Here is a 14,966-nt window from a genome sequence, read left to right on the forward strand (position 1 = left end):
GGGTTGTTTTTAACCCAACCATTTTTAGAGTGAGCCAACTCGTAATATACATACAAATTTCCATGAGATCAGGCTGATTTTACTGTTAGGGTAGAGTTCTCAGGAATAAAGGGACACTCCACTTTTCTGAACATATGCTCATTTTCCAGCTCCTCTAGAGTTAAACATTTGATTCTTACTGTTTTGGAATCCCTTCAGATAATCTCCGGGTCTGGCGCTAGCACTTTTAGCATAGTTTAGCACCATCCCTAGAATCTGATTAGTCTACATCGCGCCAAAAAAAATAACCAAAGAGTTTTGATATTTTTCCTATTAAAAACTTGACTCTTCTGTAGTTACACCGTGTACTAAGACCGACAGAAAATTAAAAGTTGCGATTATCTAGGCAGATATGGCTAGGAACTATACTCTCATTCTTGCTTAATAATCAAGGACTTTGCTGCAGGAGGCACAATGATATTACGCAGCAGCCGAAAATAGTCCCGTTAGTATCTTTCAATAGCAGGGGACTATTTTCGGGAACTACGTAATATCATTGCACCTCCTGCAGCCATGTTATGGCAGCAAAGTTCTTGATTATTACGCCAAAATGAGAGTATAGTTCCTAGACATATCTGCCTAGAAAATCGCAACTTTTGATTTTCCGTCTGTCTTAGTACATGATGTAACTAAGAGTTTTTAATAGTTTAAAACAGGAAAACTATCGAAACTCTTTGGTTAATTTAGGCGCGATGCTAATGGACTAATCAGATTCAATGGATTGTGCTAAGCTATGCTAAGAGTGCTAACGCCAGACGTGATGATCAGCTGAATGGATTCCAAAACGGTAAAAATCAAATGTTTAACTCTAGGGGAGCTGGAAAATGAGCATATTTTCAAAAAAAGTGGAGGGTTCCTTTAAAGTGTCCCAATTTTATTGTTTCCCACTAGGTATCTGTGTAAAGCCATTAAATCCTACCTTACCTTTTACGAGAGGTACACTCACCGAAGTTTAAAGCTAACTTACATGAACACTCGATTTCATCTCTTTATAGCCACTATAATGAACCATTGTGCTTTGTTGGATGTTTCATGCAAAGAGCTTTAGCATTTCACGCATGAAAATTCAGTTCCTTGTTCTCAACAGTATCATAACTGAAAGGAAAAATTTCTGTTTACACAGACAAAAAGTACTATAAAATGTCATTTTTAAGCTCTTGAGCTCATTGTAAATGTGTACTTTCACACAGAGAAAGTATTCTTAATTTATTTTTTACCAATTTGAGATGTCCTGTTTGGATTTGTTATGAAATTTAACTGTCAGCATTGTTTGTTTACGTAAATCAAATTTAGTGGTCACATCCCGAGCCGCTGCAACTTGAGAAAGTTTAATTGGACTGCAGTGGGAATTTACTTCCAACGCTGCTCAATTGGCCAAAAAGTGTTGTGGTTTTTACTTATGTATACTTCTCTGCATTGTATGAACAGAGGCCATTGTCTGTGAACAAGTAAACTGCTCATTTCCTGAGCATTAAAGTTTCCTTGAGCTGAGTTGAGTTATGGGAATCATACAGAATTTTGTTGGAGACATATATAATTAATCTACCAAATGGTTAAATAACAATGTTCAAACCTTGCTTCTCTTTACTGGAAAAGAGCTGAAAAGGATTTTGGGAATACGTATGCAATTCATCATATCTTGCCTAGAACTGGGCAACTTACCCCCCTCTTTCCGCCCATGAGACAGGACCTCGCCAGCTAATGGTGGTTTGGTTGGTATTTAGCCTAGTTTAGCACTTTCTTCAATACTTCTCGCTTTATTTTCGCTGCAGTTTCTTCATCATTCTTTTTTATCATGTGGAGATGTTATATGCTGCGTTGATATTATGCCATTGTGACATTTTGATGTTCTATTCAAAGTTGAAGGTGTGTTACAAAGCATGTCGTAATTACCGTATTTACAGTAAAGTTTGGCTTGGAGTTAGGTACATTCACACAATTACTGAAATTAAGGTAACTACATCTTTATACTTGAAGTACAATGAAAATCTTTCTAAAATAGGCACATTTAACCTTAATATACTTGGCTAATACTGCTGTAAATATAACACTGAGGATGTGGGGAATCCCACACTGCGGTGCTTAAACCGACCAATGTTCATTCCCATGCACTTGGATGCAATCTGTTTCCCTTCTTGACTGTCCCTGTCGATGTACTGACTAACCCAGCGTCTAAACGCATCTTCCTGTCATCTGTTTCTTCTACTGTCCCTGGCCTCTGTTGTTCGTCCACTACCCAAGTCTGGCCAGGTAAAGTGACATGTGCCCTGTTTAATTTCAGTAGCACCGAGCTGCTCCGAGAACTGCAATGTGTCGCTCACCGACTCCATGGGGTCATTTACGTCCCCCTGCTACCCCTCCGACTACCCACCCAGTCAGACCTGCAATTGGACCATACAGGCCCCAGCCGGCTTCATAGTGCAGATCACCTTCCTAGATTTTGATCTTGAAGAAGCGCACGGCTGCATCTATGACCGCGTCATCATCAGAACTGGCACAGCCAATGTCAAATTTTGCGGTTTAACAGCCAATGGATTAACGCTCAACTCCACTGGAAATGTTATGGAGGTTGCCTTTAATTCAGACTTTAGTGTCCAAAAGAAAGGCTTCCATATCAGTTACAAACAAGGTATGTTTAAGTTAAGATCTAAATAGTGTATTTATTTATGTTTTTTTTTTTTTGCTTTATTAAATCTGGTTTATTATTGTGGGCCAGGTCTTGTGTTATGAGATGGAAAGTCATTAATATAAGATTATGTTTTGCTATAGTTTCGTTATTTATGGATTCATAAAATCGATAAACTGCAGATGACCATTCCAGATGAACATAAAGTTTTGATTTAGTGAAAAACACCAGACCTCACAGATAGCAACATTATTAAGATTGCATTGCTAAACTCTGCTGCTTTATTTCACACTACAGCTGCTCACTTGCCTTTGCTTTCATCCTACCAGTATCATCCCATTACATTCTTGTGATATTCTCAAACATTTAAATAGTATTTTATTTTATTAATGTATTTTTCTGTCACTCTTAAAGGAATAGTCTACCCTTTTGCCGTATTAAACTATGTTATTACCTCAACTTAGACGAATTAATACATATCTATCTTTTTTCAATGCGTGCACTGTACAGCACGTCTTGAATGTGTTAGCATTTAGCCTAGCCCCATTCATTCCTATGGTACCAAACAGGAAAGCCACCAAACACTTCCGTGTTTTCCCTATTTAAAGACTGTTACATGAGGAGTTATACCAGTAAGTTTGGTGCCACAAAATAAAACTTTTTTTGGTACCATAGGAATGAATGGGTCTAGCCTAAATGCTAACACATTCACAACACGCTGTACAGTGCCACCATTGAAAAAAGATAGGTATGTATTAATTCGTCTAGGTTGAGGTAATAACATAGCTTAATATAGCAAAGGGTAGACTATTCCTTTAATAAGGGTATTACGCGTCACACTCAACAAAATCAGTCATAAATCAGTATCTTAAAGGAAAACACCACAGTTTTTCAATATTTGACTATGTTCTTACCTCAACTAAGACAAATTAATCTTTTCTCAATGTGTGCACTTTTAATCTTTGTACAGCGCCTTGTGAATGTGTTAGCATTTAGCCTAGCCTCATTCATTCCTATGGCTCCAGACAGGGATGAATTTATAAGCCACCAAACACTTCCATATTTTTTTCTATTTAAATTTACATACAGTAAGTAGTTACAAAAGTATGGTGGCACAAAATAAAACTTTTGTTTGGAGCCATAGGAATGAATGGGGCTAGGCTAAATGCTAACACATTCACGTAGCACTGTACAAAGTTTAAAAGTGCACGCATTGAAAAAGATAGGTATGTATTAATTCATCTAAGTTTAGGTAAGAATTTATAAATTTATAAATAAAATATTGAAAAATTGTGGTGTTTTCCTTTAAATTAGTATATTTATACTTATTACACGGCTCTCTGGAATGCTTGATTCTGATTGGTCAGTTGAGACATTTGCAGGTTCGTTCTTTTCGAATAATAACCGCTCCAAAATAATAACGCATAGCCGGTACTACTTTTACGAGAAAGATCGCTCCGCGCCAATAAAGATTACTGTTTGTTTGGCGCCATCTTGTGACAAACACTGGACAACCACGACAAGACACAGAGAGCTTACAGAGACTGAACTTGACAAAATAGAGCATGACAGCTACGAAGCCAACACACAAAAAAATACAGAATGGGCATTAAAACTTCTCAAAGACTGGCTAAAAGAGAAAAAAATGGAGACAGACAAGTATGAAGCAGAGGATCTTAATAAGGTATTACGATCATTTTATGCATCTGTGCAAAGTTTCGCGGAAGGATAAAAATGTTAATTTAAAACAAATATGCCAATAAAATGTTTCAAATTCATATTCATGTCCAGTTTTTTTCCTATGTGACAAGTAGCCGTGTAATAAGCGGGATAATGTAGAGTCAGCCGGTAGTTATCGGGAAATAAGCCCCTTCAGTGTGATACAAGACCCTCCGCTTCGCGTCGGGTCCTGATCACACTGTCGGGGCTTATTTCCCGATAACTACCGGCTGCCTCTACATTATCCCTTACATAAATGCATTTACTTGGGATGCAAACATCTCCAGCACTAGAAAACAAGTTGAAGAGTGGCTGAAGAAGATCGACAAGTCTGACCTGCCTGGGAAATACAAGTGCTGGATCTACCAACACGGCTTGCTCCCAAGACTCATGTGGCTCCTCACTGTATATGAGGTGCTTCTACAAACAGTTGAAGAAATGGAGAGGAAGTTCAACAAGCACCTTAGAAGATGGTTGGGAATACCCCCGAGCTTTACATCGTTGGGGCTTTACATGAGGTCGGGCCAGCTCCAGCTACCCCTGTCATCAGTGGTGGAGGAGTTTAAAGTTGCCAAATGTAGACTGTCCCTGACATACAGGGACTCTCAAGACCAACTTACCAGGGAAGCAGGGATTAGAACTAGATCAGGCCGTAAGTGGGCCGCCGGCACAGCAATTAACCAAGCAGAATGTTCACTCATGACCAAAGAGATCATTGGAAACCCTTGTACTGGAAGGCAGGGTCTAGGAACATCACATTTCCAGAAGTGGTCAAAGTCCACCCCTAGGGAGAAGAGAGCTATGATCCAGGATGAAGTTCGAACCCTTGAGGAAGAAATGAGAAGAGCAAAATCCATCGAGCTTGCAACTCAAGGTGCCTGGACGAGGTGGAACCTCCCCAAGAAGAAAATCACATGGAGTGAACTGTGGCGGCTGGAGCCCTTCCGTATATCCTTTTTACTCCGAGCGGTGTATGACACCTTACCAACCCCAGTCAATTTGCACAGGTGGGGGATGAGGGAGGACCCACTGTGCAAGTTATGTGGTGGGAGAGGTACAATGGCGCACATTCTGTCAGGGTGTAAGACCGCATTGACACAGGGGAGATACAGGTGGCGCCATGACAAGGTGTTGGCAGTGCTCGCAGACATACTGGAGCAAGAAAGGAGGAAGAAACAACCAGCCAAAGTAAGACCATCACTGAGTACCATTGCCTTTGTGAAAGAAGGCCAAAGACCTGTTGTCCACAGCCAAGCCAAGCAGAACCTTCTGCAGTCAGCCAAGGGATGGGAAATGGGGGTTGACCTAGGGAGGAAACTCCACTTCCCCGATGCGGTACTGGTCACAACTCTAAGGCCCGATATCATCATGTGGTCTCCGGAGGGAAGGAAGATCATCCTGGTGGAGTTGACGGTGCCGTGGGAGGAGGGCTGTGAGGAAGCTGCAGAGAGGAAAAGAGCCAAATATCAGCAACTTGTTGCAGACTGCCAGGACAAAGGGTGGATATGTTGGCTGATGACAGTGGAAGTCGGATGTCGTGGATTCCCAGCTCAATCTGTGTGGAATCTATTGACAAAGGTTGGACTGAGGGGCCACTTAAGGAAAGCAGCCGTTCGTAAGCTGGGGGAAGCGGCAGAGAGAGCCTCCTGTTGGCTCTGGCATAAGAGAGAGGACACAAGCTGGAAACTTGGAGGAGAGGGGCAGTGACCTGGCCAGTCACTGCTGACCCACCAACTGGAGGGTGTTGTGGTTAAGGGTCGAAACACCCAGTGAAGGTTGGGGACCACCTGACGACCTCACCTCCAGGCCAAGGCTTCATCCATTAGAAATGGATGTATTTTTTTGCATAGTAGATGTGTTACACAACTGAACCCCCTGGGCAACCAGTGACTTCCAGGAAAGTCTGGATGGCAACCGAGGAAGGTCGGTGACGCTGGAAAGACAGCTGACCTCCAGGAAAGACTGGCGGGGTAACAGGGGCCAGCAACCCCTGTTGCGGCACTCGCAAGAGGGCACCAATCAAGCTACAGAACTGACAAATGAACAATACCCCCAGAGTCTCCCGAGAGGGGGGGAGGATGAGAGGCTCACTCGGACAGATACAATGGCAACGACAAGGACAGTGACACAGACGCAGAGAAGGTTCATACAGACCACCTTGACCGGGGAGGCATCGGAAGTGAAATGCAGTTGCGGACGGATCTGCAAAGGCGTAAGAGGGCTCAAAATACACCAGAGCAAGTCCACGTGTGGAAAAGGACGGATGCATGCACACCGCTCAGACGAACCGTCTGGTGAGACGGAGGAGAACCCTAGGCAGGAAGCACACCATAGTCCTAGGGATCTCTCAGTGCCGGCAATCCCCCAAGACCATACAAGGAGAACTTCCTACTCCAACACAGAAAGCCTACCCCATCTAACGAACGAAAGAATTAAGTGGCCCAAAATGAGTGACAGAGAGGAGTGGTCAAAGTTAGATGAAGATCTGGACAAAGTGCTTGGAGCGGTTCAAGCAGGATCAGTGGAAAGGAAGGTGGATTTACTGACCGCCATCACATACAATGTGGCAAAGGAACGGTTTGGAGTAGTGCCCAGGAGACAGAATAAAGCAAGACCAGAAAAGCAGGATAACAGAAGACAGAGAAAGATCAAACAACTTAGGAAGGAGATCAAGACCCTGAGGAAGCAGTTCAAACTGGCAAGCACAGGAGAGAAGGAAGGAATAAAAGAGCTAACAGCCAGCCTCCGTGAGCAGCTAATTAGAACAAGAAGAGCTGAGAGATTCAAGCAGAGGCGGAAAAAGCAGGAAGCTGCACGAGCTCAGTTTATAAAGGACCCATACCGCTTCACTAAATCACTTCTGGGGGAGGTGAGGTCCGGGACTCTAACGAGTACCAAAGAGGAGGTGGAGCAGGCTGTTGAGGAGGGATTCAGTGACCCTACAAGAGATGAGGTCCTGGAAGAAAATCTCAGGCTTCTTAACGTCGACCCACCTACCACAACCCTCAGTACAGAGTGTCCATCATGGAGAGAGGTTCAAGAGGTTGTTAAGAATGCAAGATCATCTTCGGCCCCAGGTCCAAGCGGTATACCGTACAAAGTATACAAAAGATGCACTAAGCTCCTGCGAAGGCTGTGGAAGCTTATGCGGGTAATTTGGTCCAAGGGAACCATTCCAACAAGCTGGAGAAGGGCGGAAGGGTGCTTTGTGCCCAAAGAACAGGGAGCCACACAGATCAGCCAGTTTCGAACTATATCCCTTCTTAGTGTGGAGGGAAAGATTTTCTTTGCAGTGCTTGCAAAGAGAATGGGCGCTTACATGACCCAGAATGGATATATTAACACCTCTATCCAGAAGGGCGGTGTGGAAGGATTCTCCGGGTGCTTGGAGCATACAGGAGTTCTCAGCCAACTCATCCAAGAAGCAAAGGAAAAGAAGGGCAGCCTAACAGTTGTCTGGCTTGACTTCGCAAATGCATACGGGTCTATTCCCCATAATTTAATTCAAGTCGCTTTGGACTACTACCACATCCCTCATAACATCCAGGGCATAATCACCAGTTACCTGAGAGATATCAAGTTGCGATTCCAGTCCGCCAGGTTTACTACAAAGTGGCAGCCAGTGGAGAAGGGGATAGTGACAGGATGCACAATCTCTCCCATCTTGTTCACCATGGGAATGAACCTGATCATCTCTGTAGCGAGTACAAAGGCAAGGGGACCAAAGACCGCAACTGGATGTCAACAGCCAGCGATCAGGGCATTCATGGATGATCTTACTGTGATAACGCCAACTCATGTGCAGGCAAGATGGGTCCTGGCAGAACTGGATAACATGGCCACTTGGGCGAAGATGGTTTTCAAGCCCAAGAAATCAAGGAGCCTGGTGATTCAGAAGGGTAAAACAACTGGAAAGTTTAAGCTACTTGTTCAAGGGGAAGTGATCCCAAATATCCAGGGCAACCCAATTAGATGCCTTGGAAAGTGGTATGATGATTCCCTGTCAGACAAGAACAACATCTCCAGCACTAGAAAACAAGTTGAAGAGTGGCTGAAGAAGATCGACAAGTCTGACCTGCCTGGGAAATACAAGTGCTGGATCTACCAACACGGCTTGCTCCCAAGACTCATGTGGCTCCTCACTGTATATGAGGTGCTTCTACAAACAGTTGAAGAAATGGAGAGGAAGTTCAACAAGCACCTTAGAAGATGGTTGGGAATACCCCCGAGCTTTACATCGTTGGGGCTTTACATGAGGTCGGGCCAGCTCCAGCTACCCCTGTCATCAGTGGTGGAGGAGTTTAAAGTTGCCAAATGTAGACTGTCCCTGACATACAGGGACTCTCAAGACCAACTTACCAGGGAAGCAGGGATTAGAACTAGATCAGGCCGTAAGTGGGCCGCCGGCACAGCAATTAACCAAGCAGAATGTTCACTCATGACCAAAGAGATCATTGGAAACCCTTGTACTGGAAGGCAGGGTCTAGGAACATCACATTTCCAGAAGTGGTCAAAGTCCACCCCTAGGGAGAAGAGAGCTATGATCCAGGATGAAGTTCGAACCCTTGAGGAAGAAATGAGAAGAGCAAAATCCATCGAGCTTGCAACTCAAGGTGCCTGGACGAGGTGGAACCTCCCCAAGAAGAAAATCACATGGAGTGAACTGTGGCGGCTGGAGCCCTTCCGTATATCCTTTTTACTCCGAGCGGTGTATGACACCTTACCAACCCCAGTCAATTTGCACAGGTGGGGGATGAGGGAGGACCCACTGTGCAAGTTATGTGGTGGGAGAGGTACAATGGCGCACATTCTGTCAGGGTGTAAGACCGCATTGACACAGGGGAGATACAGGTGGCGCCATGACAAGGTGTTGGCAGTGCTCGCAGACATACTGGAGCAAGAAAGGAGGAAGAAACAACCAGCCAAAGTAAGACCATCACTGAGTACCATTGCCTTTGTGAAAGAAGGCCAAAGACCTGTTGTCCACAGCCAAGCCAAGCAGAACCTTCTGCAGTCAGCCAAGGGATGGGAAATGGGGGTTGACCTAGGGAGGAAACTCCACTTCCCCGATGCGGTACTGGTCACAACTCTAAGGCCCGATATCATCATGTGGTCTCCGGAGGGAAGGAAGATCATCCTGGTGGAGTTGACGGTGCCGTGGGAGGAGGGCTGTGAGGAAGCTGCAGAGAGGAAAAGAGCCAAATATCAGCAACTTGTTGCAGACTGCCAGGACAAAGGGTGGATATGTTGGCTGATGACAGTGGAAGTCGGATGTCGTGGATTCCCAGCTCAATCTGTGTGGAATCTATTGACAAAGGTTGGACTGAGGGGCCACTTAAGGAAAGCAGCCGTTCGTAAGCTGGGGGAAGCGGCAGAGAGAGCCTCCTGTTGGCTCTGGCATAAGAGAGAGGACACAAGCTGGAAACTTGGAGGAGAGGGGCAGTGACCTGGCCAGTCACTGCTGACCCACCAACTGGAGGGTGTTGTGGTTAAGGGTCGAAACACCCAGTGAAGGTTGGGGACCACCTGACGACCTCACCTCCAGGCCAAGGCTTCATCCATTAGAAATGGATGTATTTTTTTGCATAGTAGATGTGTTACACAACATTTTGAATAAATAATTAGATAAATTAATCAAGAATAAAACTTCAGTTAAGTTTTAAAATATAATTTAATCCTACATTTTCTTGACAAAAACCTTTCCTTTTTATATTTCTGAAGTCACTTCGAGGAGAAGAGATTTACATTTGGATTTCAATGTGCAATTTTTGGATTTTTAGATATTTTCATACAAAATGTCATTTTTGAGAGAACGGTCGTTGACATTTTAATAGGGGTGTAAATCGGACAGTTCTTTACGATTCAGTACAAAATCGATATTCTCCATCAGCAATGCAATTTTTAGGGATACATCGAATGCTTCTTCGATGCAATAACGATTCAATCTGATTTAATTCATTTATCTGTATTTTTTTATTACGTGCCCAGTTAAGCAGTTACATTTTTACCTACAAATCCAACCAAAATATATCACAGGAACATTAAATTAAACTCTTTGAAAATGGCACATCTCCAATTGAAACATTTACAAACAACGAACTTACAAAAATACACTTTTTTAAATAAAGAAAAATGAATACCGAGGGGAAAAATTTCACATAAAATCAAGAGTGGCAACAGTCTTTCAGTGACATTTCGAATAGGCAAAGGACATTGACAGTTAAAATAAAATTGGGGGTAATTATTGTTAATATTATTATTTTAAGTTTTGTGTGATTTGAAAACTTGATTTCGTTTTTTTTGTTTAATGTTCTTTTTGCATAAATTCGAAACAAACTCTCTATATATTAACAATCACTGAGGTAGTTTTAGAAAAAAATGAATATAAAAAATGTAATTGTTTAACACAACTTAAGATCTAACAGAACTGCTCAACGGCTCGTGACTGGTCATCCGAGGGGCACAAATTCAAAATAAGTGTTACTAGTGTTGTGTGTGGTTGCTTTTTTCAAAATATGTGTTCTGCACCTCGAGAGATCATGTGTGCATCGCGTGTTTTGTAAAAATAAGTGCCTGCTGCACACGCGTCAAAACTGTTTGTGATAAAAGAGACACTCGCGTTCACAAAATTCACGCAAGACACTCCCTTAACAGTAAACTCGAGTATCTGGCAAACGCGAGCGTCTCATTTATCATAAACCCTTTAGACGCGTGTGCAGCAGGCACTTATTTTGACAAAACACGTGATGCACACATGATCTCTCGACGAGCAGAACACATATTTTGAAAAAAGGAACCACACACAACGAGCTACATACACATTGTTACAAACTTCACATCGAGCGCCCTTGAAAAAAGAAGTCACCAACCACCACTGTATTGTTAGAAACCGATCTGAAAAGGATCCCAACGATATCGTCCCATGTATCTTTATCATTATAATTGTAAACGCTGCTTTTCTCTTTAAAGGGATAGTTCACCCAAAAATGAAAATTCTGTCATCCTTTACTCACTCTCATGTTGTTACAAACCTGTATGAATTGCTTTGTTCTAATGAACACAAAGGAATATTTTGAGAAATGTTTGTAATCAAACCGTTCGTGGACCCCATTTACTTCCATAGTATTCTTTTTTTGGATACAAACATTTCTCAAAATATCTTTCTTTGTGTTCATCAGAACAAAGAAATGTATGCGGGTTTGCAACAACATAAGAGTAAGTAATAGATTTTAATTTCTCTATAATATAGAACGACTTTTTTAGCAATATTTTTATTGTTATCGTCCATAATGGGAATTAAAGTTTGTCTCAATATTTTCTATTGTCTTAACAATCAGTTCAGACCAAAACAAACCCCAGCCGAATGCCTGAACATTCATACACTTTTACAGTAGGTAGTTGTGGCCCATTGTCCAAAAAACAAGGGTGGCTTTGTTAATCGGTGGACGCAGATTTGTTTACTTGTTACAACAGAGCAGCAAAATGTTCTCAGAGGAAATACAAAACTTGCAACTTGAAAACCTGTTAGAAAATATGGTCAAAATACATAGCAGTCACCTTAAAAAGGTACTAATACAGTATTTTCCATCAGGTACAGATTTTATAGATACTAATATGTATAAAACTGTACTTTTTGAAGAGGTACAACCTCCCTGATAGGTGAGGGGTGCATACAGTATTTTTGACCTTTTTTTGACAGTGTGTTAAAGTACAAATATATCCATATTCTGACCTTGTACTTTTGCCATCCGTTCCAATAAAAAAGGTTTGGAAATAAACAATTAAATCCGAGCTCATTAATGTTGAACTATTTCTTGCTTATGATCATTTTATGCTCTCTGGGAATGTTCATCATGAATTCATCACGAATACGAGTGCAAGGAACATCAATAAAAGCCGTCTGACTCTTAATAGTGCAACCAGAGGTGTGTTTTTCCATTGCAGATTGGCTGTGGTTTTTCATATTGAGAACGCCAACAGACACAAACTCCCACAAGTTTGAAGCGCTGTTAAAATGAAATGTGTCAGCAAATGTTACTTAAAAGAAGTGCTTTAACCTGGGCAGTGAAGTACGACTGTCTAGTTTGAAAGAACTTTAGTACTGTATGTTTGTCTTATGATTATTTAATATAATGTTCCTGTCAAACTTGGAGGGTTTCATTAAACTTTTTCTCAACGGTAAGTGATGCCAGATTATTATGTAACGAATCATGTTAGATGATTTATATTTAAAATTAGTCAATGTTAGTGTTGTTTGTATAAAGCACTTGGATTAAAGCACCATACCAAACTAACCAATTCTGGGATGAATCACAAGATGACAAAGTTTTGAGATTTGAAAGATTTGATTTCAGTTTGTTTTAAAAGCATTATAAGATATTCAATTCGACTTCATTTCTATTTACACTTTTGTACTGTATAAAGCAGCTGTACATAAAAATAAATTGTGGAATAAAAAGACAATACATTTAATAATATCCCACTATAATAATTACCGACTGTTTTGCTGTTTTGGGAGGTCAGTTAGGTTCCCCCAATTTTTTTTTCATTGTAAAGTACTAAATACCTTTCCACTGTCATTTTTTATCCTACAGTGGCTGTGACTCTGAGGAACCAGAAGGTCACAATCCCAAACACCAGCAGGAACGTAGTGAGAGTTTCCAATTCAGCCAACCTTCCTGAACTTACTGCATTCACCGTGTGCTTTGAGATTGCCCGGACAGCCGAGAAGAGCACAGAGACCATTTTTACCTTGTCCGGTGCTGCTGGGACATCCATTTTGGCATTCGAAAAGACAGCGAGAGGTATGGAGCTGTTCATAGGCAGTTCCTACTGCACAATAAATGATCTGATCACCAGCTCGGACATCACCTCCAGCATGATGCTTATCTGCCTCACCTGGGAAAAATCGTCTGGCCTTGTGGCAGCGTACTCTGGAGGCGGCTATCGGGCCAGCACCTGCTTGGCTTCTCAGGCTTACACCCTTCAGGGTGGAGGGGTCTTTCAGATTGGAGGAAAGGGGGCAAGCTCGGTCAGTGTGGATGGCCAAAATATGGATGGCTTTATTTACAATTTTCGTCTGTGGAATTACGCCATGCCTTACTCTGAGCTAACGGCTCTCACCTGTGATGCAGTGGGTAACATCTTTGACTGGGATCATCAGTTTTGGACTATTCCTGGCAGTTTAACACAGACTGACAGCACGCTCAGTTGCAGTGAGTATACCGTTTCAGCAAAATACATGTAGTGTCACAGAGCTGAGCCAATGTGAAATGGTTTCAGAACAGTGATAAAAATAGAAATAATAATATTGAGTAAAGCCGCAATCACACTAGACTTTCAGCATGCAAAATTTCTCCCAAGACCCCTTGTAGACGGTCAGCAGCCGGACATGATATCATGTGCTAAAGCACATTATTGTTGCTTTTGTTATTATCGTACAAAATTGGATTGTGCAATACTGTTTTTTGCTCTATTGGTCACACGTCTTCACATGATACGAATTTGCGAATCAGAGTTTCCAAAACTGTAACTTTGGAACACCCCAAAATGCAAAAGTTTTTCGAATGAGCTTGCATGTCTGGTCTGCTGAATTCGCATGTGGAAGTAAGTGGAATGAAAAGTCTAGTGTGACTGCATACCTTTTGTTTTGGTCCCAATGAGGGCAGTTTTGTCTATATTTGCTTTTCTAATGAAATATAACACAATGTGCGATAACTTTGATAATAATGTCATATGCAAAACTTGCATAAAGTCAATTTCTTTTAAATTAAAATTAAATTTGCCTCTCTATTGCCATCTCTGAAAATAAAATGGCAGATATTTGAGAATTTAGATTTTCTGCATTGTGCTTTGCATGTTAACATGTTTGCATGATATTCAGTATCATCGTCGATTAGCACCTTGCAGACTAAACAGCACCATTTAGATGATCTTAAATTGTAAACAAGTATTAAACAAGCTACAATATCACGGGTAGCATACACATTCTGTTTACCAATGTGACGAAATGACGTAAAGATGAAAGGCTAAAAAATTGACAAAAACCTTATGAAACATTATTGTTAGCTTTTCGTTGTGAATCAGGCAAAGGTAAGGAGACAGTTTTAAACATTTTCTTTTCAGATACTTGTTAATAACTGATTTTCGTTCATTACAGAATGCAGTTTTAATCAATAATATATATATACAGTACTGTGCAAAAGTCTTAGGCCACCATGCTAACATTAGATTAGTTGTTTTTCCAATTTTATAGTGATCATATATAATTATTTCTCAGTCTTTTTATTAGAATACAACCAGAAAATACAAGAAATGTGTATGTAGTATTAAAAACAGTATAAAAGTATAAGCTTGAAGTGTCAAGTATTTAGGGTAAACCCTTCCACCTGAGCAATAGCAGGCAGCTGCAGGATTTCTTAAACTGGAAATTAAATCCTAATTTCTAATTCTAATCCTAATTCTTATTTCTAATCTTTGGTTTTGGCTCAATCATTCAAAAAATATTTTGAGTTTGATTGATTATATTTTTACACAAGCACACACATCTCTGCTACAAATGACCATTTGATGTTTGTTTCTA

At 41.4% G+C, this 14,966-nt stretch overlaps 1 protein-coding gene across 17 annotated transcripts in view; it reads left to right on the forward strand.

Annotated features, from left to right (window-relative positions):
• adgrg6 (adhesion G protein-coupled receptor G6) overlaps positions 1-14,966 on the forward strand; it is a 66,412-nt gene that overhangs the window by 15,055 nt on the left and 36,391 nt on the right. For 15 of the 17 annotated variants that reach the window (XM_065256133.2, XM_065256135.2, XM_065256136.2 and 12 more), the window contains exons 3-4: positions 2,321-2,668; positions 12,979-13,599. In XM_065256133.2, the coding sequence (XP_065112205.2) occupies positions 2,321-2,668; positions 12,979-13,599 (969 nt within the window). The remainder of the gene's footprint in view (positions 1-2,320; positions 2,669-12,978; positions 13,600-14,966) is intronic. The other 2 variants (XM_065256134.2, XM_065256147.2) reach the window with 2 other exon arrangements.

The sequence above is a fragment of the Paramisgurnus dabryanus genome, chromosome 12 (assembly GCF_030506205.2).
Source record: "Paramisgurnus dabryanus chromosome 12, PD_genome_1.1, whole genome shotgun sequence".
Lineage (NCBI taxonomy): Eukaryota > Metazoa > Chordata > Actinopteri > Cypriniformes > Cobitidae > Paramisgurnus > Paramisgurnus dabryanus.